The sequence below is a fragment of the Nycticebus coucang genome, chromosome 7 (genome assembly GCF_027406575.1).
Source record: "Nycticebus coucang isolate mNycCou1 chromosome 7, mNycCou1.pri, whole genome shotgun sequence".
Lineage (NCBI taxonomy): Eukaryota > Metazoa > Chordata > Mammalia > Primates > Lorisidae > Nycticebus > Nycticebus coucang.
The window spans coordinates 3,641,269-3,667,097 of NC_069786.1; the positions used below are offsets into that span (position 1 = coordinate 3,641,269).

Genomic DNA, 25,829 nt, shown 5'->3' on the forward strand with positions numbered 1-25,829 from the left:
ACAATGATCCGTGTGACTATTTAAAGCATCTTGGGACGTATATGAAATACATTGTCTTTAAAAAGAGAAATTTAACATGACAACTGGATATTTGCAATATTAACAGTCATGGAAGGTTTCTCTGCTGCTAAGTCACTATCTTGTCCTTGGATGTAGGTCATCAAGCTGGCCTTTGAAGAGTTTGAGCTGGAAAGAGGATATGACACCCTGACGGTTGGTGACGCTGGAAAAGTAGGGGACACCAGATCCGTCTTGTACGTGTGAGTATTTCATTTGGCTGCTTCTCCTCTGTCACGTACAGTCCTGTGGGCCTGAGACGCTTCTCCCCTGTTTAGTTACTGCCATAGCTGGCTAATCTCATGGTTTTTCATGGTTTCCAATCTGATTTTGAGTGAGAACTAATTTAGGATTGTTTGTTAGCTGCATCAATTTATTTTAAAATAATTTAAAAGATATATCTGTGGCATAAAAGAATTTAGAATACTCAGAAAGTGGAAAGGATACATTTCTCAATTCAATCTTGCTCTTTCAGCATCTCTCTTTCGGCTTTCTTGGGGTATTCATATTATTAGGGTTTTTTGGGAAGTGCAGGGCTTTCTGGGTTTGGAATCACAAGTGTTTTGTGTAAGGATGCCGTAAGTCTTCTTGTGCATTCTGTAAAACCACATAGTAAAAGTAACAGGGACTATGGGGAAGACATTCCTGGGGAGGACTCACTGTCCAGAGTCCTGGTAAATCACTAACAGCCTGATGTGAAAACTCACAGACAAGTCACTATCCTCAGTCTGCAGCCAGAATCATGGTCTGTTCTGCGGCTCTTCACCAGGGCACTTACTTTAGCTTTTCCAGAGGTACAGCCTCAAAGACAGATGTTCTCAGTATTCAACAGACCTGATTTATCAAAATTAAAAATGTGATTTGGGAGTAGCAATCATTGTGTTTAGCAGAAAGAAAATGTGTTCTCAAGTTCTTAGTCCACCTGCTCACCTTCTATAGACAGTTTGGATAATGGCGCTTAAAGCCACTAAGCCAAAACCATCTTACATTAATGGAAGGCATTCTCCAGGGTGCTCAGCTTGTGGGCTTAGTATTTATTTATGTATTTATTTTTGAGAGAGTCTCACTATGTCACCCTCAGTAGAGTGCAGTGGCATCAAAGCTCACAGCAACCTCAGGTGCTTGGGCTTAAGCGATTCTCTCGCCTCAGCCCCCCAAGTAGCTGGGACTATAGGCATGCACCACAATGCCTTGCTATTTTAGGGACAAAGTCTCACTCTGGCTCAGGCTAGTCTTGAACCTGTGAGTTCAGGCGATCCACCCATCTTGGCCTCCCAACTTCTGGGATTGCTGGTGTGAGCCACCGTGCCTGGCCTTAGTCTATATTTATTGCTGAGACTCTCTCTGTACTAGTGAGAAAGCTTAACACTGATAACATCAACATATCACAGTGCTAGGAAAAAAGAGATTGTTATACCTGTGTCATCCCTTATTTCTGATTCCTTCTGAGAAAAATTCACATTTTGGAAGAGGGCTAGACCTGACGAGCCCACATGCATTTGGAAATCATTTTCTACACTAGGACTGTGCTGGGAACGTGAATCATTCATTCATTGCACCTTGAACATTGTTGCATGTGAGCACTTATCCCTGAAATTTTTATTATTCTAATAATAAAAATCTTGTTTCTGCCTCATAACTTAACATCATAATTATGATAAAAATTAGTGATATTACAGTTAATTTTTATTGGGCATGTCTTACATAGTGCACATTCTGCTAAATACCTAATACATACGATTTATATTTGGTCTGTGCTGTATTCCTGTAGGCTTCAGTTAATAATGTCCTTAATTTATCAATAATAAAGACTTATTCTTTGATAGTGCAAAGGATTTACCCGGTTCACACTAGTGTCTGTTGGTGCAGATGTCCCCACTCCGCAACAGCGAGGCCATCTGGGGTCTGCCTTCTTCATCCCCAACTGCACGGGAGTTAGGCTTTTTAAAGGATTCCCAGAAAGAGCTTTGCTTCCTCCCCCCACCCACCACACTCTTTTGCTTTTATAAGCAGCTGTGCAGTAAATAACTGTATATGCCTGCATCGGCTCACTTCTTTCATATGCCTTCAGGAAATTTCCCAGCAGAAACATTGTGGGGTTAGGGGGCATTTTCCTTTACCTTGTTATGGTCTTCCCATTATCCTCCCCAAAGTTGATATGAACCACGGTGGGAAGTGAAGATCCTTATTTCCCCACATCCTCACCAAATTTTTATTACATTCCCATTTAGAAAAATGATTTACTTTTAAAAATGCAAAATCCTACAGGGTGGGGCCCAGACGTCTGTATTTCTGGCGAGCTTCCTTCTGAGGTGGTTGTCACACACGCTGCTGGTTTGGCCTGGGACGGTATTTGCATGCCGTGACACAATGGCATAGTTTATAGAGACAGGCCTGGAAATAAAAGATGGAGTTTCCGGCTCTAGCTCTGCAATTTCCTATCTCTGTGACCCTGAGGGAAGTCATTTTACCTCTCTGTACCTCTGTTTTCCTGGCTCTAAAATACGTATAATAAACTTTTCCTGCCTGTAGTAAAGAGAAAAATAAAATAATGCACGTGAAAGCTCTGGAGAGCTAAAGAAATATAACCCACAAGTATTCTTATTACCCTAGCATCTAATTTAAGAAAAGATGTCACTAAAATAAATGACCAAAATTTTAAAATAAATGAAAAATTTAAAACATAAATGTAGCAAAGCCATGCCTCATAAAATCCCTTAGGTTACTATTAAGTATCTAAAATCAGACACTCATTTTTTAACGCTATTTGTTGTTAAGAAAGCAAAAGCAAACTATGTATTACCTTGACATAAGTGTTATTAGAACCTCCTCTCAACAGCTCGAAACTATAAATGAAAAAGTAAATGGCCAAGTGAATCAAACTGAGGTTCCCTTTGGGAAATATAACATAACAAAGATCAGCTGGGCATTTAATCAGTTGCAGTGGAGGAAAGAAAAGCCACCAATGTATTTCCTTAGTGCTCCAAATTACCAAACGAGAAAAGTGCCACATTCGGGGAACCACAGCTGGTCGCTTTGAATAGACAGGTGATTTCAGATAAGAAATCAGCCAATACTTCTGAGCACTTACATGCCAGATGTCATCAGCCTGGGGTTTATATCTGATGGGAGAAGTGACCCATGTGCTGGGATAGTTTAAATACTAGTCAGTAGGTAAAATTATGGAATCTCATGACACACATTTCCAATAAAAAAGAAGTTAGGCAACTCCTCTAGGGCAGATTGGCATTCAATACTTCAGATTTAATATTTTATGAACTTATTTCCAGGGAATTATGGAATTCTAGTCAGATCATAATTTTGAATAGAAATGATTTTTAAAAGTCTAGTTTCTGTTAACAGCTTTTTATTTTTTAACTTTTGTGCTCTCGCCACCCCACCCACTCACATACCCTAGAATTACTGAACATTAAGTGGTTCCTTTCATAATCCAGTCTTCCCAAGAGACAGATGAATGTAATAGGTCATATTTATAGAATGGAAGACTTAAAAGAAAACTAAATAACTTCTTAGCACATCTCTATTGAGCTCTTTCCAAGCATGTATATTGATAGTTTTCTTGAATTTAATTTGCAGAAGAGCTGCATGGGGAGATTTCACCTCACCGGGCCTTCTTCTGGCCTTTGCAGCGGTTAGCTGTTGGTCACCAGGAGATGTCATTAATTCAGGCGTGACTGTGGCTGGCAGGCACAGGCCCATTTCTAAATGCTCATCCCTCCGTGGGGATGGATAGTCAACATCGGGGAGTCCGTTAGCAAGTAGGGCAGCCTCTGCCTGGTGTGATGTGAGCATTAACAGATCAGGATGCCAGCTGTTTCTCACAGCTGGCCTCGTCCATTTTTGTTGAAACTGTGTCTTGCTCCTGGACTCACCAGCCCTGGAGTGGCTGTGACTCTCTCTCCCTGCTGTTATCTACTGGCCCTGAGCCAAAGGGCATCATTATTGAAGAACTGCTGAACAGCCATAAAAAAGTAGACACTAAACACAGGTGTGTGTGTGTGTTAATTTATCATCAGTGTGGTCACTGACTCAGTCACTAAACATTTAGTGTTTTGGAGACAAGCTTTAGCAAATCATGTTAGGAATAAAGACCTAAAGACGGTAACTTCATCGTATTCCATGGTATGCACAGACCACATTGTGTTCATCCCTTCCTGGGTTGAGGAGCTTTTGGGTTGTTCCCACATCTTTGATATTGTCAAACAACATAACCTAATTGTGTTTACCCTTAAGTTAATCTGAAATTTTTTTTTTTTTTTTTTGTAGAGACAGAGTCTCACTGTACCGCCCTAGGGTAGAGTGCTGTGGCGTCACACGGCTCACAGCAACCTCTAACTCTTGGGCTTACGCGATTCTCTTGCCTCAGCCTCCCGAGCAGCTGGGACTACAGGCGCCCACCATAACGCCCGGCTATTTTTTGGTTGCAGTTTGGCCGAGGCTGGGTTTGAACCCCGTACCCTCAGCATATGGGGCCAGCGCCCTACTCACTGAGCCACAGGCGCCGCCCTAATCTGAAATTTTTAAAAAAGGTATCCACTTCAATGCTCTACAGATGGAAAAAAATATACTGACACTGAATAGAGGCCTCTCTCGATGACAGTGTATTCATAGGTGCTTCATCTGAAATCTCATCTGGTGACACCATCATTCCACATGGATAAACTTAGAATTAATGTTGGAATACAAAATTAGCCAATACTTGAGAGAGTGTAAAATAGTCTCTTATGTAATTAGACTATTTCTATTTTATATATGCCACTTCTAAACAATGCCCTAAATTTGTGTCAATGACGCAGCCATCTGTTTGCACAGAGCAGCCCCATTATTAGAATAACCAGGAGGCTTCTGTATAAAGTGTCGTAAAATTCACCCTCCCCCTAGTTACACTCAGTCTGCCTGGAGAGTAGAGTGTTGTGTACCAGGTGAGCACGTTGTGTTACCTTCAGTGCGTGACAGGGTGTAGGATCAATTCCCCAGTGTCAGACTCTGGAAGGGTCGGGGCTGCCCAGGCTTCATTATGTCCCCCTGGTGGTGTAAGCACCGCCAGGCTGTGCTCTGGATACGTCTTAGAAGGCTCTCCCTTCTAAGAACTGTCCCAGTGGGGAAATAACCCCTAAGGTGATGTTCTCAGGAGCAACCTTCCCACAGGCAGAGGAAGCCACATGTCCCAGGGAAAGCTTCAGCCCAGTGCAGCACCTGCACCAATGGGGGAGGGAGGTTCTATTCCAGCTGATCTGGGGGTTCTGCACCACATGGTGGGGTTCCATTCCAGCTGATCTGGGGTCCTGTGCCACATGGGGTGGGGTTCCCTCTGGGTGTCCTGAACCACATGGGGTGGGATTCCCTTCCAGCTGATCTGGGTGTCCTGAACCACATGGGGTGGGATTCCATTCCAGCTGATCTGGGGTCCTGTGCCACATAGGGTGGGGTTCCATTCCAGCTGATCTGGGGTCCTGTGCCACATAGGGTGGGGTTCCATTCCAGCTGATCTGGGGTCCTGTGCCACATGGGGTGGGGTTCCATTCCAGCTGATCTGGGGTCCTGTGCCACATGGGGTGGGGTTCCATTCCAGCTGATCTGGGGTCCTGTGCCACATGGGGTGGGGTTCCCTGCCAGCTGATCTGAGGTCCTGTGCCACATGGGGTGGGATTCCATTCCAGCTGATCTGGGGTCCTGTGCCACATGGGGTGGGGTTCCCTGCCAGCTGATCTGGGTGTCCTGAGCCACATGGGGTGGGGTTCCCTTCCATCTGATCTGGGGTCCCGTGCCACATGGGGTGGGGTTCCCTTCCAGCTGATCTGGGTGTCCTGAGCCACATGGGGTGGGGTTCCATTCCAGCTGATCTGGGGTCCCATGCCACATGGGGTGGGGTTCCCTGCCAGCTGATCTGGGGTCCTGTGCCACGTGGCAGGTTCCGTTCTAGCCGATCTGGGGTCCACACAGCTGAGTGAACAACAGTGGCATCTCCAGTTGTTCCGGCTGTTTCATAGCAAGTATTGTCTCTTTATGGCTGTTTTCTCAAAAAAAAAAAAAAAAAAAATCCATGCCTTCCAGGACCTTTAACCTGAAAAGCTAGGGGTTGCTTCCACATTTCATTCATCAAAAGCACATTAAGTTTTTATTGTTTGTTTCTGATAATAAATAAACCTCCAAGCAAAATTATTCCCTTTGAGGAATGAGAGGAACATTTGAAACAAGAGCGTGTGCTTACACTGCAGGGCACCAACTCCCAGCTCGTGCCTTTTAACCTCAAAGGATTGTGTAAGCCTCAAACAGAATGGTGGATGAAAAACAGGCTTATGTAGGTTAAAAGCACAGTGCCAAGAGAGGATGTTACTGTATATTATAATTACCATTTTTCTGTCTTAATATAATGGAGTGGGCATAGTTCTGCAGTGTTCAGGGTTGACCTAGGACATGGAATATAATAGAACAGAGAAGGAAAGTGCACTTGGGGCTGGTGTTTGGAGCACAGGCACCTGCATTGTCTCTTGACAAACTTGTGACAAAAATATTGGCTAGAACAGGGGTTCTCAACCTTCCTAATGCTGCGGACCTTTCATAGAGTTCCCGTGGGTCATGTCCCATAGGTTGAGAACTGCTGTGCTAGAGGAAGGTAGGAGGGCCTTAATTGGTGTCCACTGAGAACAGAGGCTGCCCAGTGAGCCCAAGGAATGAATGCAAAGTGAGCCCTGGACCCTTTGTCCAGTCACCCAATGAAAAATTTTTACAGATCTACAGTGAACTTCACAAGTACGATGATGACATTGATAATGCACTTATCTTACTCAGATTTCCTTATTTGTATTCATTTGGATTTCTGTGTGGGTGTTAAATTCTATACAATTGTTTTTTTGAGACAGAGTCTGACTTTGTCACACTTGGTAGAGTGCTGTGGCGTCTACATCAAATTCTTGGGCTTAAGTGATTCTCTTGCCCCAGCTGGGAGTTGGTGCCCTGCAGTGTAAGCACACGCTCTTGTTTCAAATGTTCCTCTCATTCCTCAAAGGGAATAATTTTGGAGGTTTATTTATTATCAGAAACAAACAGTAAAAAGTAGCTGGGACTACGGGTACCCACCACAATGTTTTTTTTTTTTTTTTTTTCTTTGTAGAGACAAGTTCTAGCTCTGGCTCAGGCTGATCTTGAACTCCTGAGTGAAGGCAATCCACCCACCTCGGCCTCCCAGAGTGCTAGGATTATAGGCATGACCCACCATGCCCAGCCAAATTCTATACATTTTTATCACCTGTTTAAATTGATGCATCCACTCTAATTAAGATGCAGATCATTTTTAATACCCCAGGGATCCCTTGTGGATCATTTCATAATCATCCATAAGAAATCCTCTCTCTTGGGCGGCGCCTGTGGCTCAAGGAGTAGGGTGCCGGTCCCATATGCCGGAGGTGGCGGGTTCAAACCCAGCCCCGGCCAAAAACCACAAAAAAAATAAAAGAAAGAAATCCTCTCTCTTCCCTCCTCCCCCCGGCCCTTGACAACCACTTATCTACACTCCGTCTCTAAGACGTTGTCTTTGCCACAATATTTATAGTTAGAATCATATGGGGCCCATGCAGTGTATAGCCTTTCTCTCACTCAGCACAATTCCCTGGAAGTGGGTCCTTTGATAGTTGGTTCCTTTCTATTGCTGATGTGTGTTCCATGGATTAGATGAGTCACCCTATGTTTAATATTCACCTAGTAAGAGGCATCTAGATTGTGTTCAGCTTTTGATGATTATGAATAAAGGTGCTAGAAACATTTGTCCATAGGTTGTTATGTGAACATGAGTTTTTATTCCTCTTGGGAAAATGCCTAGGAGAGCCCTTGCTGGACTCTGAGTCCATCACACGTTTAGTTTCATGAGAAACAGCCAAAACTTTTTTCCAGAACGGCTCTCATAGCATACAAGTGACCCCGCTGCTCACGCCGCTCCCAGCGTTTGGCATTATCATTGCTCCTTTCTGCTCTGTTGGGTGGGCGGGGAGATGGCCCTGTGGCTCACCTTGGTGTTTCCCTGGCAGCTAACGACGTTGAACAGCTCATGTGCTCACTTACCATCTGTACATCCTCTTTGGCAAAATGCCTATTACATCTTTTTTCCATTTTCTAATTATATTTTTTAACCATTATGTTTTGAGAGTTCTTTCTTTACTCACGACATTAGTCCTTGGCAGAAGATATGGATTGCAGATACCTCCTCGCAGTCTGTGGCTTGTGTTTTATGCCCCATATATTGTTTACAGTGGAGGAAAATGTCAGATTTTGATGATGTCCAGTTTATTGGCTTCCCCCCGATAGCTTGCGCTATTTTTGCCACGTTGAGGGACCCCACCTATACATTCTTCTAAAAGTTTTATAGTTTTTAAATTTATATTTCAGTCTATTGTCCATTTTGAGTTAAATTTTTGCAGAGTACAGGACATAGACTAGAGTCCGTGGTTTGTCTTGCAATTTGTATGCCCACATACTTGGCGACATGTGTTGACAGGATTGCTCGTCCGTCATTGAACTGCTCATGCACCTTTGTCAACAATTAGTTGAGCAGATTGCTGGGGACCAATTTCTGGGTTTTCTGTTCTGTCCCAGTGATGTGGGTGTCTCGTCCTCGACCAATACAGATGCTCCTGACTACTATAGCGTTAGTAGGTGTTAATATCCCAGAGTGAGAGTCCTCACTTTTGTCTTCTTTTCGAGAGTTTATAAACTATTCTAGGGCTGGTGGCATCCAATATGTTTGAGAATACTTTATACATGATTATAAAAACCTTCCTGAGATTGTGATAGCAATTACTTTAAACCTACTGATAAGTTTGGAGAAAACTGATAGTTTATTATGTTTTGTTTTCTCATTCATGAATATAATATGTCCTGTGATTTGTCAGTAACTTATTTTTTGTTATTTATTTTTTTTTTTTGTGACAGCTGGTATATCATTTTCCTTCTTCACATTCTTCAAACAATGGATCACATTTTTTAACTTTTTGAGAAGTGTCTTCTGGTAGTCTTCTCTGCCATTTCCAGGATTCATTCATGTGTTTAGTGGGGCGGATACCAGGAGAAAAGTTCTCCATATCAGAAAGGTCACAGAGTATATGTTTTAAGTAGACTGGGCTTCACTCAGTAAATGAAATCTGTTAGAAAAACAAAAACAAAACAACAACAACAAAAAAACCCTTCATTTTGAGCCTTTGGCATATTCTTTTCCCTTTTGACCTATAAGATGAGGCAGTTTAAATTAGGTCATTTTCATGCAGTTCCACGGATGAACACTTTGTAATTCTGATATTGTTTGTTGAATTTAAAATAGAGATGAAAAATGATTGATGTCTTAATAACTCACATCATCTTCCATGCCACCTGGCTATAATGGATTTCAGCTCAATAAATAAGCTCTGTCATACTTGGATGAAATGTGTGCATGAGTCAAAGTCAGCGATATGGAAATCTTGTTCTAATTTCATGTGAAGGCCAATGAAGATATTATAACAACATTGGGGTATGTAGGAATTGTCCTCAATTTAAACATTGTATGCAATGATGTCATTGGCTCCATGAAACCATTCCCTTAGCTTATTCTCAGACTCTTCCTGATTTATAAATAAGAATTCTGTTCCTTCCCACCTGTTGTGCTCTCTGTAGTTGTATAGTGGTACATGTCATATAAATAGGTATGTGAGCAGTAACTGCCCTGGGCTGGGAGCCAGCTGGCTGCTGGGCAGTTGAAGCCCTTAACTCATCGCACTTTCTCTCCATGCTTGTTTAAGTCTGTATCTGAAGAGGTGTAAGACCTAAAATTGCAAATATGGCCTTCCAGAGTGTACATTCCTTCCTCTGGCTTGTTAAATGACTCAGCGGACTTGTGACTGTGCCCTTGGCAGCTTTGTTTCTGTAAGGATTTGGATGAGGGCAGCCTTGACCTCATTAGTGCTATTTCACTCATCCTGGAGAGGCTCTGCCAGGCACCCAACTGCTGTACCTTTAATTCTCCTTTTCAATCTCCAGCTCACACTGTAGGGACCCAATCAAAGCAAGTGGTCCATTACAATACATGCATTCAATATGCATTTTCTATGTTTCTGAAGACTGTGTAATATTAATGGACAGTAGGGAACTGAGAAGATGCAGAGTAGTTCAGTTTCAGGCCCGTTTTTATCCCAGGGCAGCGTTCACTCTGCTGTTTCCACCTTCACAACTGCGGGGAGCTGGCGAAGTCACCACGCTCCTTCCGTTCAGATCCCACCTGCAGAGGGTGGTGCTGCTGACCGCAGGAGCCACGTCGCATCCGTTTCATGCTTGTTCGTTTGTGTTAAATTTGGGGTTAACATGAGGGTTCATGCGGTTAGGATATATCATTTGTGTTTTGAAGGTAAAGTCCAAGTTTCATTTCATGTGTTAACAGGTCTGTCACATGCTTCTTATGGGGGCTTCCGACACACTCCCCCATAGCTTTCTGTACACCCATTTCCACCTCAAAGTCTGCATCAGAAGCAAAGGGCCATTTGTCATAGATGCACATTTCAAAATCCACGTTAGGTACAAGACGGCGTCTAGTGTGAAACAGGAGGTAGAGGTTATAAACTCTGTGTGAGGTTCTGGCCATATGCACAAAATCTAATAAAAGGTGACTGGCAGCAGTCACATGCAGCTTTCCCGCATGTGGGGTTTTAGAAACCACCCATGGGCTGACGGGCTCTCCCTGCCTGACGTGGAGTTGCTGTCAGCGTGATGCTAACACTCCAGGTCACCACTGCTCTCCCTCAATGGACCAGGGAGCTCTCCCTTGTTCAGGAGCCACACACTCACCTCGGATTCCTCTGGGTCTCCCTCTGCAGGTAGGATTCTCTGTGACCACTGTGCACCCAGAGGATGAGGAAGAGGCTGCAAGTCTGCCTGTGCAGATGGGGAAGGGGAAATAGGACAGTATTTTCAGAAAATATTTGTGTACTTGAAGTCTCAGAAGACAGAGAAAAAAAATGAGACAAAAGCAAGAATTTTCCAAAACTGACAGCAGACATCAAGAGAGAGGTTTAAGAAATTCTACTGAGGGCGGCGCCTGTGGCTCAGTCGGTAAGGCGCCGGCCCCATATACTGAGGGTTGCGGGTTCAAACCCGGCCCCAGCCAAACTGCAACCAAAAAATAGCCGGGCGTTGTGGCGGCCGCCTGTAGTCCCAGCTACTCGGGAGGCTGAGGCAAGAGAATCGCTTAAGCCCAGGAGTTGGAGGTTGCTGTGAGCTGTGTGAGGCCACGGCACTCTACCGAGGGCCATAAAGTGAGACTCTGTCTCTACAAAAAAAAAAAGAAAAAAAGAAGAAATTCTACTGAGCAGTTAGAAGTTAGTGCAAGAAAACTTTCATCCTGGCATATTGTCATAAATCGTCTGAAAACCTAGACAAGAAAAAACCTTTAAAGCCACTTCAACAAAGAAACATTATTTTGAAAAGGACAAATATAAGTTTGACAGAAGGCTTATGGCATGACATCCTAGAAGTGCTGGAAAAGTGAAACAAGGAAGGGGACAGAGACAAAATTAAAAAGTAATTGACTAGGGCGGTGCCTGCGGCTCATAGGAGTAGGGCCCTGGCCCCATATGCCAGAGGTTGCGGGTTCAAAACCAGCCCTGGCCAGGAACTGCAAAAAAAAAAGTAATTGATTAATCAAAAAAACAATCTTTATTTTATTTATTTATTTTTTTGTGGTTCTTTTTCTTCCCCCTTTATTTTTTTTTTATATTTATTTATTTTTATTAAACCATAGCTTTGTACATTAGTACGATCGTGGGGCACCATACACTTGGTTCATAGATCGTTTGACACATTTTCATCACATTAGTTAACATAGCTTTTGTAGCATTTTCTTAGTTATTTTCCTAAGACCTTTACATTCCACATTTACTAGGATTCACATATACCCTTGTAAGATGCACCGCAGGTGTAATCCCATTAACAATCTTTATTTTATCTGCAATAACATCCTAAAAGGTAAAACTGATTGGATAAAATAACTATATTGTGTTTACAAAGGACAAACATGAAATAGTCATGGAGAGAGTAGTTGGAAGTAAAAGGCTAGAAAGGATTGTTCCTTGTAAGTGCTCAGAAGAGGGAAACGCACAGCTTTAGTGCCACAGGTCAAAGCAGAGAGTAATGCAAATATGTTACTAGACAGTAATAAGCAAGGGCCATCTCATAGAAGAGCAATCCCGGATTGTAAGCTTTTAAAAATCATATAGTCCAAAACGCATAACACAACAATTGACTACAAGGTAGACTAGAAACATTTGCAATCATAAATAGGAACTTTAACGTACCTGATGAAAACTGACTCACCAAAAAAAATCTGTAGAGAAGTAGCTTTGAACATCTGGACTACAAACTAGAAATGTAGAAAATCCTGCAACCAACATGAAAGAATTTAATTATCTATAAGTGCATGTGGAATATTTATCAAAATAGATCCTCTTCAAGGTATTGATGCTCATTTCAATAAATATTAAAAGATTGAAATTATACTGAGGACTTTCTCTGAATAAAGTAGAAATAGCCAGAAATAATTTTTAAATGGAAAATACTGTGTTTGTTCATTGAGAAATAAATTATACTTGAAATTAGAAAATGTTTAGAACTGAATGTTAATGAAAATAATATAAAGATGTCCTTAGATGAAAATCTATGGCCTTTGGTGTAGACATAGGAAGGTGAGAAAGATTTAGATCAGTGATTTAAGCTACCATTTTATAGAGTTAAAAAAGCAAGAGCAAATTACCTCTGTGCCATTAAAAAGGATGAAATAATTAAGGTAAAAGTCTAATAAAAGACATAGAAAAAAAACAGAGAAGCTTAAGACAAAATTTGATCCTTTGAAAACTAATGAAACTGACAAACCCAATGACAAAGTAAATCACACCACATGTATTTATAATAATAGACATGCAGAAAAAACACCACAAATGTTTATGATTTCTACAAAGAAAGTTAAATACTTTGGTATACAATTAAAAGTTGCACATCATGAAAATTACAAAATAATAATGAAAGAAATTAACCATCTAAACAAATGGGAAATAGAGGAAAGAAAACCTCGTCAAGTAGTAAAAAGTCTCTACTGAAGCCTCACAGCTTTTATAGAAATTGAGGCAAAATGAATCGTGCACTTAAATCTTATATGCAAACCTATAAAATTGCTTAGAAACAAAGACATACACAAAAATTTTGGGGATTTCAACTTAGCAAATTGCTCTTAATCTTGACAACAAGATCACAATCCATAAAGAGGGTAAAATTGATAAATCAGACTTTCTCCAAATTAAAAGCTTTTAGGCCAAGTGCAGTGGCTCATGCCTATAACCCTAGCACTCTGGGAGGCCGAGGTGGGTGGATTACTTAAGCTCAGGAGTCTGAGACCTGCCTGAACAAGAGTGAGACCTTGTATCAACTAAAAATAGAAAAACTAGCCGGGTGTAGTCCCAGGTACTGGGGAGGCTGAGGCCAGAGCATCACTTGAGCCCAAGCGTTGAAGGTTACTGTGAGCTGTGATGCCACAGCTCTCTACCAAGTATAACAAAGTGAGACTCTGTCTCAAACAAAACAAAACAAATAAACGAAAACAAAATTAAAATCTTTTGCTTTGTGAAATAACATATAAATGAAGGCACAAGCCACAGACCCTCAGAAAGTATTTTCAAACCATTTATCTGACCAAGGACTAGGATCTACACTGTACTACATAAAAGAGCACTTAATATTTTTAAAAAATAGGAAGAAATAAATAAATGAACAGAAAGGGAAAGAAATAAACACCAATCCAATTAGACATTTACATCACTGAGGAGGATGAACGGTTGGCAAGGGAGCGTGACGAGATGTTCAGTGTCCTTAGCAGTCCCCTGAATTCTCATCACAGCACCACGGCATATCACGACACACACACTGAAACAGCAAAACAAGTGCCAACATCGCCCAGTGTCCATGCAGGTACACACATTGTTGGTGGGAATGTAAAGTGGTACCACCAGTCTGGAGAACAATTTAACAATTTGGCAGTTTAAAAAAAAAAAATGTGATTATATGACTCAGCAATTGCAATCTTGGGCATTCATCCTAGAGAAATGAAAATTTATGTTTGCATAATAACCTGCACAGACATGCTCACGACAGCATTGTGTGTTATCTGCCAGAACTGGGATCAGTCTAAATGCCCCTGAGCAGGTGAATGGTTAAGCAAACTGGGATATAGCCACATCATGACGACTGCGCAGCAATAAAAAGGAAAAGGCTATTATTGGTGTAAACAACAACTGGGGCAGGTGTCAAGGGAATTAACCCACATGAAGAGAGTCAATCCCAAATGGTTGAATACACTACAATTTCATTTACGTGCTATTTTTAAGTGAGACATTTGGAATGGAGACATCTGAGTGGTTGCCAGTGGCTAGGCATGGCAGAGGTGGGACGTGGGGACAGAGGGGTCAAGTGGTTTTAAAAGTGCAATGTCACAGAGTCCCAAGAGGTGAAACTAGTCTGTGTTGACCACTGCAATAGATTCAGGATCTGAAAAATAGGATGGAGTTACCCATACGTGTGAACGCACACTCAGAGTTCAGATAGTACAGCAAAAATTTGAACAAGGCGGAGTATCACTATCAGAGTTTTGCCTGTACATATCAGTACATATCAGTTTTGCAAAATGCTAACCATTGGGGGAAACTGGGTAAAGAATGTGTGTGATCTCTTCATAGTATTTCATATTATTATGAGCATTTCTACAGTTATCTCAAGGAACATTTCAGGAACAGAAAAATAGCAACCGCTATGAATGTTTATACACAATATGATGTCTATATTGATGTAAAAGTAAGTGAAATACAATGACCGACTACATGAATACATTTCAATAGCATCATGTAGAACAAGATCTTGACATAATATAATTTCATTCAGAGAAAGCTTTAAAAAAACAGGTATAACTCATTATGGCTTAATTTATAGAAAGCTTTAGGAAAAAAAAAATGGGACTAATCTATGTTTGGGGAAAGTGGGAGGACCAGGAGGGTGTCTGAGCACTGATAATTTCTGCGTGGATCTGTGAGATGGTTCACTGTGACACCACAGAACCCGACATTCACAGTCTGAGCACTTTCTGGTTTGTTGTACTTCAATCAAGGGCATGAACAGGAGAGAAAGAAAAAGTGCTCCTCAAACAAGCAACAAAACAAGCCAATAAAATAGAACAGTCTTGCCAACAAAGACAAATGTTCAGAAAGAAATACATATTTAGTGACTGCACATCACTCACTGAAATACTTTCCCCTTTTCACTTGGAGCATAACATTGCACAAATAATGACAGCTGTTCATCTTCCTTCAAAGAATCAGGTGTGCCGTGCTCCCCAAGGTGAGGATGCCGGCTTGATAGACAGACGATATGACTGATGGGGAAAATCATGGCTTCGTATGCCCGAAACTACTTTGGTGAAAGCAAAACTTCCTATTTGATTAGGGACATTTGTTTTGGTTGAATTGATTTTTTTTCTTACACTTTTTTTTTTTATTATTTTAACTTGACTTTCTGTCAGCATGCTGTGTTCAGTCAGTGGATTTCGTGTTTCCTTTCTCTGGTTGACAGCAGCCCCTATGTGACTGTTTTGTTAATACACAATAAATGCTTCACTGGAACTTCCACTGGATGTGACCTGGACATTAACGTACGGCAGAGAGTTCAATAAATGCTTCCAAACCCATTCAGCCTCACATGCTGTGCCACCCTTCCACATCCTTTTAATGCAGGATTACATACAATACAGTGTTTTTAAAAGAGATTTTGTGATAACTGTACATAATTCTAGACCAGGCAATCCAAAAATTTTGTGAATGTACCAGTACAATTTGTCGGTGTAGTGATATGTAATCCCAGTCCCATAGGATGAACTGCCCTGTTTTTTTTTCCACCCGCACATAGAGAAGCCTCTGAATTCAGAGGCTGATTGACCTGATTTGATTTTTAAAATATAAGAGGAAAAATTTCAATCATAAAATAGAATTTCTATAAAATGCCAATGACGTTGATGTTTAAATATTAAAATAAGTTACATGTGGTTACAGATTCTTTGAAAGATGGTCTTTCCAGGTCTATCCAGTATATATCTCTGTGGTTTGAGTTTTCACATGGAGAGACACTCCTTGGAGGCAAAAGTCAATCCATTTGTTGCCCACAAAGTTTTGGCTTTTCTCTTCCGTGCAGACTCACAGGATCCAGTGTTCCCGACCTCATTGTCAGCATGAGCAACCAGATGTGGTTACACCTACAGTCGGATGACAGCATCGGCTCACCCGGATTTAAAGCGGTTTACCAAGGTATGACCAGAACACACCTCACAGGACGGAAGCCGGAATCCCGGCACAGGGCACAGGGCCCTCTCTGTATGTGTCAGATTAAAGGGACATCAAGACAGAACAAGGCTCATAAATGGGTGCTAACTGTTTGCTACTTTCGTAAAGGCGACTTGTACTTCTCTTTGAGAGTGAACATTTTTTTTTACTTTTGAAAGCTTGACTCTGTGTGACACAGGCTCTTATTATGCCCAGATGAAGAGCAGGGCTACGTATGGGAGGCGAGCTGAGAAGCCTGCGTCCTCGAAGATGTTCCGATCAAATCATATTGATTGGTATTTTTTAAAGCCTATATTTTTTATTATGGAAAATTTCAAAATGTAAGCACATGGGAAAAAAAAAACCAATATAATGAGGCTGAAAAGACTTGCATTCGTAAACTTTTGCATGCTAAACACCAATATTGGAAATTCTGCAAGTTATAGAAAATGAAAAACAAGGCAAATGCCTTCTGACCATTGAAATGCCAATGGACCCCCTTGCTCTTCTTTTCTAAATTCTCTTTATAAATGATCATCTACAATATGTGTTTTGAAAGAGAGAATTTGTGATGAAAGTACATGATTCCAGACTGGACAATCTGAGCATGTTGTGAATCCCCATCACAGAGCTGCCTTCCTTTGGATGGTGCGATATGTAACTATACAGCAAGAGATACAATTGATTGATTATTGCTCTGTGAATATTGACTACTCTTGAATCTCCTTGCAAATCAGTTTTAGTATTTCTGATTATACACCTACATGCGTTTTCTTTTGAATTTTTCTTTCAAACAGTTTTAAAAGATACCTTACTGGTTCCTCCATTAAATATTGAGTTCCTTAAAATAGCATGATAGATCTATGTGTGTGTAGGTGAAAATGAGAATATTAATCTGGAGAGCTGGAATTGATTGTATTTAATTTTGCTTTGCAAATTTGAGTGAAGAAATAGTATGCTCTTATTTTCTAAGTTTACATTGTAGTTGTAGTTTTAGGAGCTAAAAAAATCTGTTATAAGAAGTTATTGTACATGAAGCCAGTGAAGCAGATAATAAAAAAACATCCACCAATCCCTGAAATGACAAACAGGGGGATGATCCTGTCCTGAGCTCATGTGAGTGAGGACATTTTTGTGATGGCTTCGCTCTCTCTGAGTTTAAGTGGTCCCAGTGTCACAAAGTCCTGGAGTGGGAGGACCCATCTGTGAGTGCCCTTATCTGTAAAGCATAAAGTAGATTTCCCCTTAGCAGACATTTTATGGGGGAACTTGATGACTCTTTTGGTAAGAAATGCTACAAAAAATTATATTTACCTTCCATTCAAAGATTAGGACTAGAAGGCAGAGATAATTGCTGCACTTCCTGGCATTTAGATTTTTCGACCTGACCTTTCATTGAACTTCTACATGACTGTTTAGTTATTCAAGAAAGCATGGTCGGGGTATAATATTTTCCACATGGCCTACATTTGCTCCTGCCTTTGGTAGCATTGAAAAGCTTCAGTGCAATATCAAACACTTCCCAACAGGGTGAATGGCAATAAATTAATTCCAGCCATATTAAAATGCACATCCTGAGGTTTTCAGTCAGGAGAGAAAGTCTAGCCTCCTTCCCAAAGTGTGAATCCTCTTCCATTAAGAGATACAAGTAATTGCAGTTAATATGTAAATATTCTTCCATGCGTCATATTTCAGTGTAAATGAACATACCACATCAATTATAATTACATTTAACTCTAATTAGTACTCCTCTAATGATCTCAGTAGACGATTAACAGCCACATCTTGAGATGTCAGGAAAGTGCCAATGGCAATCGGCCCCTGAGAGATTGCCAATTTGAGGCCATGTTTTATCTTTTGACAGAAGAATATTGCAAAGTTAAAAATATAATTAAACAAGATAACAAATGTAACTTTTGATGACTACAAAAACTGAGAGAATACATCAAAAGAAGACAATCTAGAAATTGGTATTTCTAGCATGCTGTAGTAAGGTAATAATCAGAAACAAAATGCAAATCACTTGTGAAAGTGACCAACAAGTATATAAATAATTGCATGTTATATGATGTCAAACATAGTTATTTGTGCATTATGCTACTAGAAAATATCCGAAGTTTATGTTTGCATATAGTTTAATGTTATAGGTGTGGGTATTGCATAATTTTTAACTAACATCTGGGCTCTGAAGCCAGGCTACCCCTGTTGTGAGCTCAGCCACTATTTAGCTATGCAACTTACAGGAAGTTATTTAAAATCTTCATGCATTAGATTCCTCATTTAAAAAACGTTGCCCTATTAGTTTGCAATCCCACCAGGAGTGTAGAAGTGTTGCCCTCTCCATGTCCACGCCAGCATCTGGTGTTTTGTGACTTTGTGATCTGGGCTAATCTTGCTGGGGTTAGGTGATATCTTAGAGTGGTTTTGATTTGCATTTCTCTGATGATTCAAGATGATGAGCATTTTCTCATGTGTTTCTTGGCCATTCGTCTGTCATCCTCAGAGAAATTTCTTTTATTATTATTATTAAATCATAGCTGTGTACATTAATGAGATCATGGGGCACCATACACTGAAATTTCTGTTCAAATCTCTTGCTCACCTATAGAGGAAGTTGTTTTCACTTTTCTTATTGTTTAATTTGAGTTCTTTGTAGATGCAAACTAACACAGCTGTTTTGGAGAGAAATGTAGACAATCCCAAAAGATCTAAAAGTAGATCTCCCGAAGGTTCCTTCTATGAAACTAATTTTTGGCTTTCATATGAAAGCTATAACCCAGTTATAACCTAAGAATATGGGGAGGGAGAGAGAGAGGTGAGGGAGGGGGGAGGATGGGCAGAGGGAGGGTGGTTGGTGGGATTACACCTGTGGTTCATCTTCAAGGGTACATGTGAAACTTAGTAAATGTAGAATATAATTGTCTTAACACAATAACTAAGAAAATGCCAGGAATGCTATGTTAACCAGTGTGATGAAAATGTGTCAAACTGTTTATAAAACCAATGTATGGTGCTCCATGATTGCATTAATGTACACAGCTATGATTTAATATTAATAAAAAAAATTAATAAAAGTAGACCTTCCATTTGACCCTGCAATCCCATTACTAGGTATCTACCCAGAAGAACAAAAATCATTTTACCACAGACTTTTGCACCAGAATGTTAGTCGTGGCTCAACTCATAATTGCCAAGTCGTGGAAGCAACCTAAGTGCACATCAACCCATAAATGGATCAAAAAACTGCCATATATGTATACCATGGAATATTACTCAACCATTAAAAGAGATGGAGACTTTTTATCTTTTACATTTACCTGGATGGAGTTGAAATACATTCTTGTTAGTAAAGTATCACAACAATGAAGTAATAAATATGCAATGCACTCCATACTAATGTGAAATTAATATATAAACAATTATATGTTCATAAGAACAACAAAACACTAATATAGTCTAGTACAGGGGTAGATGGAGGCAGGAGGGTGTGGGGGGATGGGGAGGATGATTGGCAGAAGGAGGGAGGGCAGGAGGCGGGACCTCACCTAATGTGCACATTGGGAGGGCGTATAAAACGCCCCCTAGGTAAGGGGCTCCTCTACAAATGGAACTTTACCCTGGAAGTGAGAACCGTGTAACCTAAAAACAGTACCCTCATATCAATTTGAAATAAAAAATAATTAAAAAAATAAAAAATATGGCCATAGTAATTATGCCTTCTTCATAATTTCACTGTAGAATCCAACAAGGTAAAATGCAGACACCCATAACACACAGAGTAAGAATTCAAGAAATGGTAGCTGCCATTTGCAGATGTGTTTTCCAGTCTAGCTTTGAAATTTCTACAAAGAATTTGTTTTTTTTTTCATTCTATAAACAACAGTGCTCATGGTGAGCCATGGAAACCAACAGAGGGTATCAGTTGTGACCCTTCTCCACCTCCTAACCCAGCAAGTGAAGGCGCTCGAAGGCAGTATCTGCCCCCATGGCCTTGCACGTCTTTTTAGAAATTTTCAATGCCTCGAGCCTTGTACTTGCCTCCATGGTTGGTTTCTGCTCTGTAGGAAATGTCACAGCTTATCCCAACATCACCTGGAATTTATTTCAGAGACTCTGTCCTAACAAAGTAACAGTAATTTAACCCAGTCATTTTGGGAGCCCCTGGAGGACCTTCCCCTGCCAGCGCTGGCCGAGCACACACAGTGATGTTGGAGTGGTGGATGCGGGGACTGCAGGACCTTGGGGCCCCTGACCCTTCTGTGGCCTCCGCCGGTGAAAGAGGCGCAGGGCAGGACTCAGACAGGAAAAGGCAAGAGGGAGCCTTGCACCATTCCCCAGCAGCAAAAACCTAAAATAAATGTATAGAAATAAATGATCTTGTGAAACTTGCGTGGATCTGAATACATGTCCTACTAAGTTTTCTACAGATGATGTGATGTGTGAGATGGACCTACGTATTAGCCTACTGCTTTATCTGTCGTATATATGGGTATATATGTGTGTGTACAGACAGACCCAGAGAGAGAAAGAGAGAAGATACTGATGGATAATTTCCTTTAAGAAAATCCTTAGAAAGAATTATGCAAAGTTAAAAAACAAAGCTCTTTGCGGAGATTTTGCTAGGTGTCAGAAAGCGAAGGAAGAGATGTGAGCTTTATTTAAAACCTTTCTACTAATGAAAATATTTCATTGAAAATGATCTATTCAAAATACAAATGATAATGTGTGATGTAAAGAAATCACAGTAAATCCACATGGGATAACACTATGCATTCATTAAATAAACTCTATATGGCATAATATATTTTAATGACTTAAAAGGACACATATAAATTTGCTATATATGGATTCTACCTATATATGATTTCATGTAATTTAAATGTTTATAAATCATTTATTTGTATATTTATAAATCATATACACATATTTATAATATAGAAGTAGAATCCACATAAATAGCAATTCTCAGAACAATATCGATAGGAAGGTACTAGAAACATGGGCATAGCGTCTGCACGTTATATTTTAAAGTAAAATCTATGTTGCATATGGTAGCAGATGGCTTAGACGACCTGAGAAGAAATATGGAAACCTGTACTCAGTGGAAGGCAGGCACCCTCCTCGCTGCCCTTAGGAAGGAAGGTACGCAAGAAGGGAGCCCAATACCTGTAAGTTTTCCAAACAACGACAAGTTCACAATCTTGGTGTTTGCACATTTTTTGTGGCTTTTCTGCCTATAGTTAAGTGAATTATCTCTGAACCATTTTTTGTCACAAAAATAACATTCAGTTAGAGTTCATCATGCAGGTTGATGAACATAAAACCTGATAAACAAATCACATTTCCTGTAATTTGCCATAGCTATTTAAATGTTAGCAGGGGGCAAATGGAAGGAGCCCATTCCCTCGACACCCTGCTGTGTGGTAAAGACAGGACCCATTAGGGGCTGACAGTGAAAGTATTGGAGTTCAACATCTCTCCTCCCTACTCCACTGTAAAAACAGAGTTATCTCCATCACTGGGTAAACAGATTGATAGTGAGTGGGATGTAGTTTGGGCATCTTGGTCTGCAGCCAGAGTTTCTGCTTGTGTGATAATGGGAGCGTGTGTCTGTGTGGCACTGGCTATGGAAGGCACAGCTGGTTCAGGGGGCGATGTCATGACAGGTGACGCTTTGTGTACTATCTCAGTGTCCTCTGGTCTTTGAGAGACTTCTCCATGTGTACAGTTGCTCTTACAGTCTCTTCCTCACCTCTGTGTGCACAGTGGCTCACAGAGAATCCTAGACACTGGGAAAGGACCCAGTGGAATCACAGGTAAATGTGCGGCTTCCCAATGAATGAAAGCTCCCTGCTCCATACAGGGAGAGAGGCTGTGACCGGTGTGTTAGCAGCAAGCCGACTTGCACCTCAAAGTCAGGCAGGTAGTGAATGGTGGGGCTGTTTCTAAAACCCTGCAGAGAAAGTAAAGCTCCCTGTGCTGCGTCAAGTAAACTTTCATTTAGATTGTGTGCAAATTCCCAGTTGAACCTCACACAGGGACTGTAACATCTCCCCCGTTTCTCAGCAGACGCAGTCTTCTACCTAACATGGGTTTAAAAATGTACATCTATGACAAGGGACCCTTTGTCTCTGTCCATAACCCTCTGTCATGACCCTCTCATGTGAATGAGAGGAGACAGTGGGTAGTGAGATGGAATCCCCCATAAGGCCCCGAAGAAAGCAGCACTGGGCTGAGAAAGAGGTTGAACAGTTGTGACAGGTGCACGGTTACCCTGCCTGGCTGCTGTAACAGAACATGCAGACCGGGGTGTCTTACAAAAATCAGAAATTTGGAACCTGAAAAGTCTGAGATCATGGCACCAGCAGATCTGGGGTCTGGTGAGAGCCTTGTTCCTGCTGCACAGACAAGAAGCTCTCACTGTGTCCTGGCATGAGGGAAGGGGCCTCTTGACAAGGACCCTGATCTCAGTCATAGGCTGTGCCCTTATGCTCTACTCACCTCCTAAGGCCATCAAATTGGAGACCAGGTTTCAGCATATGACAGAGAAGGGGACACAAACTTTCAGACCAAACTAGGTGCCCTCGTGGACCCTGCAGGGGGGACCTGACCTGGGATGGCCCTTTCCAGTCTTCCCACATTGATGTTAGAGGGCAGGCTTTGCATCTCTGGTTGTTATCTGGCCTTACTGCAGGGAAGGAGCTTGACTGCACTAGAGGTGACCTCTGCAGAGGCAGGCAGCCTGGCTCCCAGCAGCTGGGGAGAGGAGGGCCTTGGTTCTGAGGCAGGCATCAGAGCAGCAGCCACATGGGACCCCCGCAGCCCAGCCTTTGCACCATTCATGCCTGCCCAGTGTCCCCTGGAGCACATGCTGTCCTGCCCCTGGAAACATCAGGTCGCCTGTCTTCTCAGCAGATCAGAGATTCTCCTTCAGCCTGCCCGTCACTCTGCTTGTCTGGGTAACACGACCCAATCCCCATCTGGCCAATGTCTTTCCACCTGTTCCTTCTTTCCACTGTCTCTCCTTTGAAGCAGAGCATGCCCCCCACAGTGTCACTGAAGTGCCACAGCCTCGGTCCTCCCTGCTGCCTCAACCTCCGTGGCATCCCCACAACCGTCTGGGCCAGGAAGAATCATATTTCTTTATGAAATGCACATCAAGAGTGTTCTAGTTTAAAGTCATGGAGCACCTTCTGGGGGCCCGTAGAGTCCTGTGTAAACAGGTTACCACACCCTGGATTCATTTCATTGTGTCCATAGAACACTCTGTGCTCCAGAAACTCCCAGTCCCCAAACACCCTTTTCCTCTCTCTCTTCCCTTTGCATGGATTCTTCCTCCGGCAACGGTCACTATTCTCTGACCACATCTTGTAGATAATTGACCCACTTCTCTGTCCCAGCTCAAAGATTACTTTCCCCAATAACCCTACCTTGCCCATTTTGTATTATCTGCCTTTCTAAACGCTCCTGCACCGCCTGAGCGGCATCCATGGCCTTTTAGTTGTCTCTCTCTTCCCAGCAGACTGAAGCTCAGGAGTGCAGGAGCCTGCTATGCCCCACACCCGTGCAGCCCCCAGGGCTGCCGGAGGGCCTGCCGGGGTATTATACATGTGTGCGGAACAAGCGAGTGTGTGGATGTCTCAAGACTCAGCCAACTGCTGACTATTTTGAGCTTTGTAGCATTATGTTGGGGCATTTGGCCCTCATCAATAGGCCTACTTTGGTTTTGTTTTTAAGACTGTGATTTAAGTTTAGCAAACGAGTCCACTCTGTCTGGCTGTGGGTGCTACTCTGATACAAAGACCCAAACCGACTTGGGTGTTCACTTTCTGGTGTGAATTCCTGTGGTTTCCTGCCTAGTGCCCAGTCCCTGAAGCACCTGGCACCTTTCAAAGCTTCTCCCGTCCACTGTCCCTGCGGTCCCGGTCGGGGCAGGTGTCCTGCCATCACAGGCTGCCTTCCTTCAGTGCCAGGGGGATGCATTTCTGCACAGATTTGCCAACATACTTGTACTTATTCCTTTTACTGGATTTTTCTGAGCTGCAGATTCAGGTAGTTGGGATTCAGAGCTTGTGTTTCTGCGGTGATGGTGCTCTGTGGCAAGGAAGTTTTATGAGCAGAAATCAGCAGTGAGCGCGTCGGGACACAACACACCTCTGACCTGCTGTCAGCCTCAGGGTGCGTCATCACAGATGGCCTTTCTCACCTGAAGAATCGGCTCCTTTCTGTGGCTTCTGTCCATCCGTCACAGTGGCTCAGGCAGGTGGCATTCCCTTAGTTTGTCACCTGGAGGTTTCTGTCTCAGCTGGAGGTGCACCTGCCACAGCCACACTGCACACTTGCCATCTGGTGGCCCATCTTGCTCCCACTTTCTCACATCTGTGTCGCATTCTGTCTCCCTAAAAGCTCCTTCATCTCCCTCCAGACCCCAGAACACTACCTCATTCCTTCACATCCTGGTGGGAGATCTGCCTCCAGCCATGTCCCAACAGCTCTGTCTCAGCTCTCCTTTAGCCAGAGTGACAGTTTTTATAGATAGTATTTTGCCAGAGTGACAGTTTTTATAATGTTTCATATCTCTTCAAGTCCTTGAGAAACGAGACCCACTTTATTAAATTTTCTGTCTCCAGACTATTCCACAGTACCTGGTGTCCACATCTTGGTAAACCATTTAACAACCAAATGTTTTAAAACATGAGGATTAAGTGTTTGAGGCTGAATTACTTGATTATGTGTTGTTGCTGCTGTTTTGTTCAAGTGAGTGTGGAAAATCCAGTGTTCAATTGTCTTAACAGGAGACCAATAAGGTTAACAGATGAGCATATTAAAAAAAAAATAAAAACAAACATGCAATAAAAGAAAAATGACATACCAAGATTGCATTAAGCTTAAACTAATAGCCCTTTCTCATAGTTGTTGGATGGGTTGAAGAATTTGCATTAAGATAAGCTGACCGTTCACCTGGCTTCAAAATAAACGTTAGTTGAGAGCACCATTTACTCCAAATTTCTATTTTTTTACCTGAGCTACACTTCATGAGAGAATTATAAACACAGCCTCCCCTTAATAATGTGAGATAAGCCATTATTAAATATTTAAATATACTAGCAAGTATGAGCTGGAGGAGCAGGTGGTGCCGGAGAATGTTAAATTCTAATGTAGAAATCTGACATTTAAATTCTAAGGTTAGTGGCCTGTTAGCTTGAGCTACATCACACTCTCTCTTCTTAACGTTTATCCTCCCAGGTTAAGTTTCAGTCTCAAAGTAAACTGGGATATGATGTCATGGAAATTACACAGAGGTTAAGTGTGGCATTGTTGGTGCTATAACAGCCTTGTTGGGAGACATGTTCTGGTATGTACCTTAGGATTGGGTAGAAGTAA

At 41.8% G+C, this 25,829-nt stretch overlaps 1 protein-coding gene across 2 annotated transcripts in view; it reads left to right on the forward strand.

Moving 5' to 3' along the window:
* CSMD1 (CUB and Sushi multiple domains 1) overlaps positions 1-25,829 on the forward strand; it is a 1,787,407-nt gene that overhangs the window by 1,355,492 nt on the left and 406,086 nt on the right. For both annotated transcript variants that reach the window (XM_053598050.1, XM_053598051.1), the window contains exons 11-12: positions 157-260; positions 16,318-16,430. In XM_053598050.1, the coding sequence (XP_053454025.1) occupies positions 157-260; positions 16,318-16,430 (217 nt within the window). The remainder of the gene's footprint in view (positions 1-156; positions 261-16,317; positions 16,431-25,829) is intronic.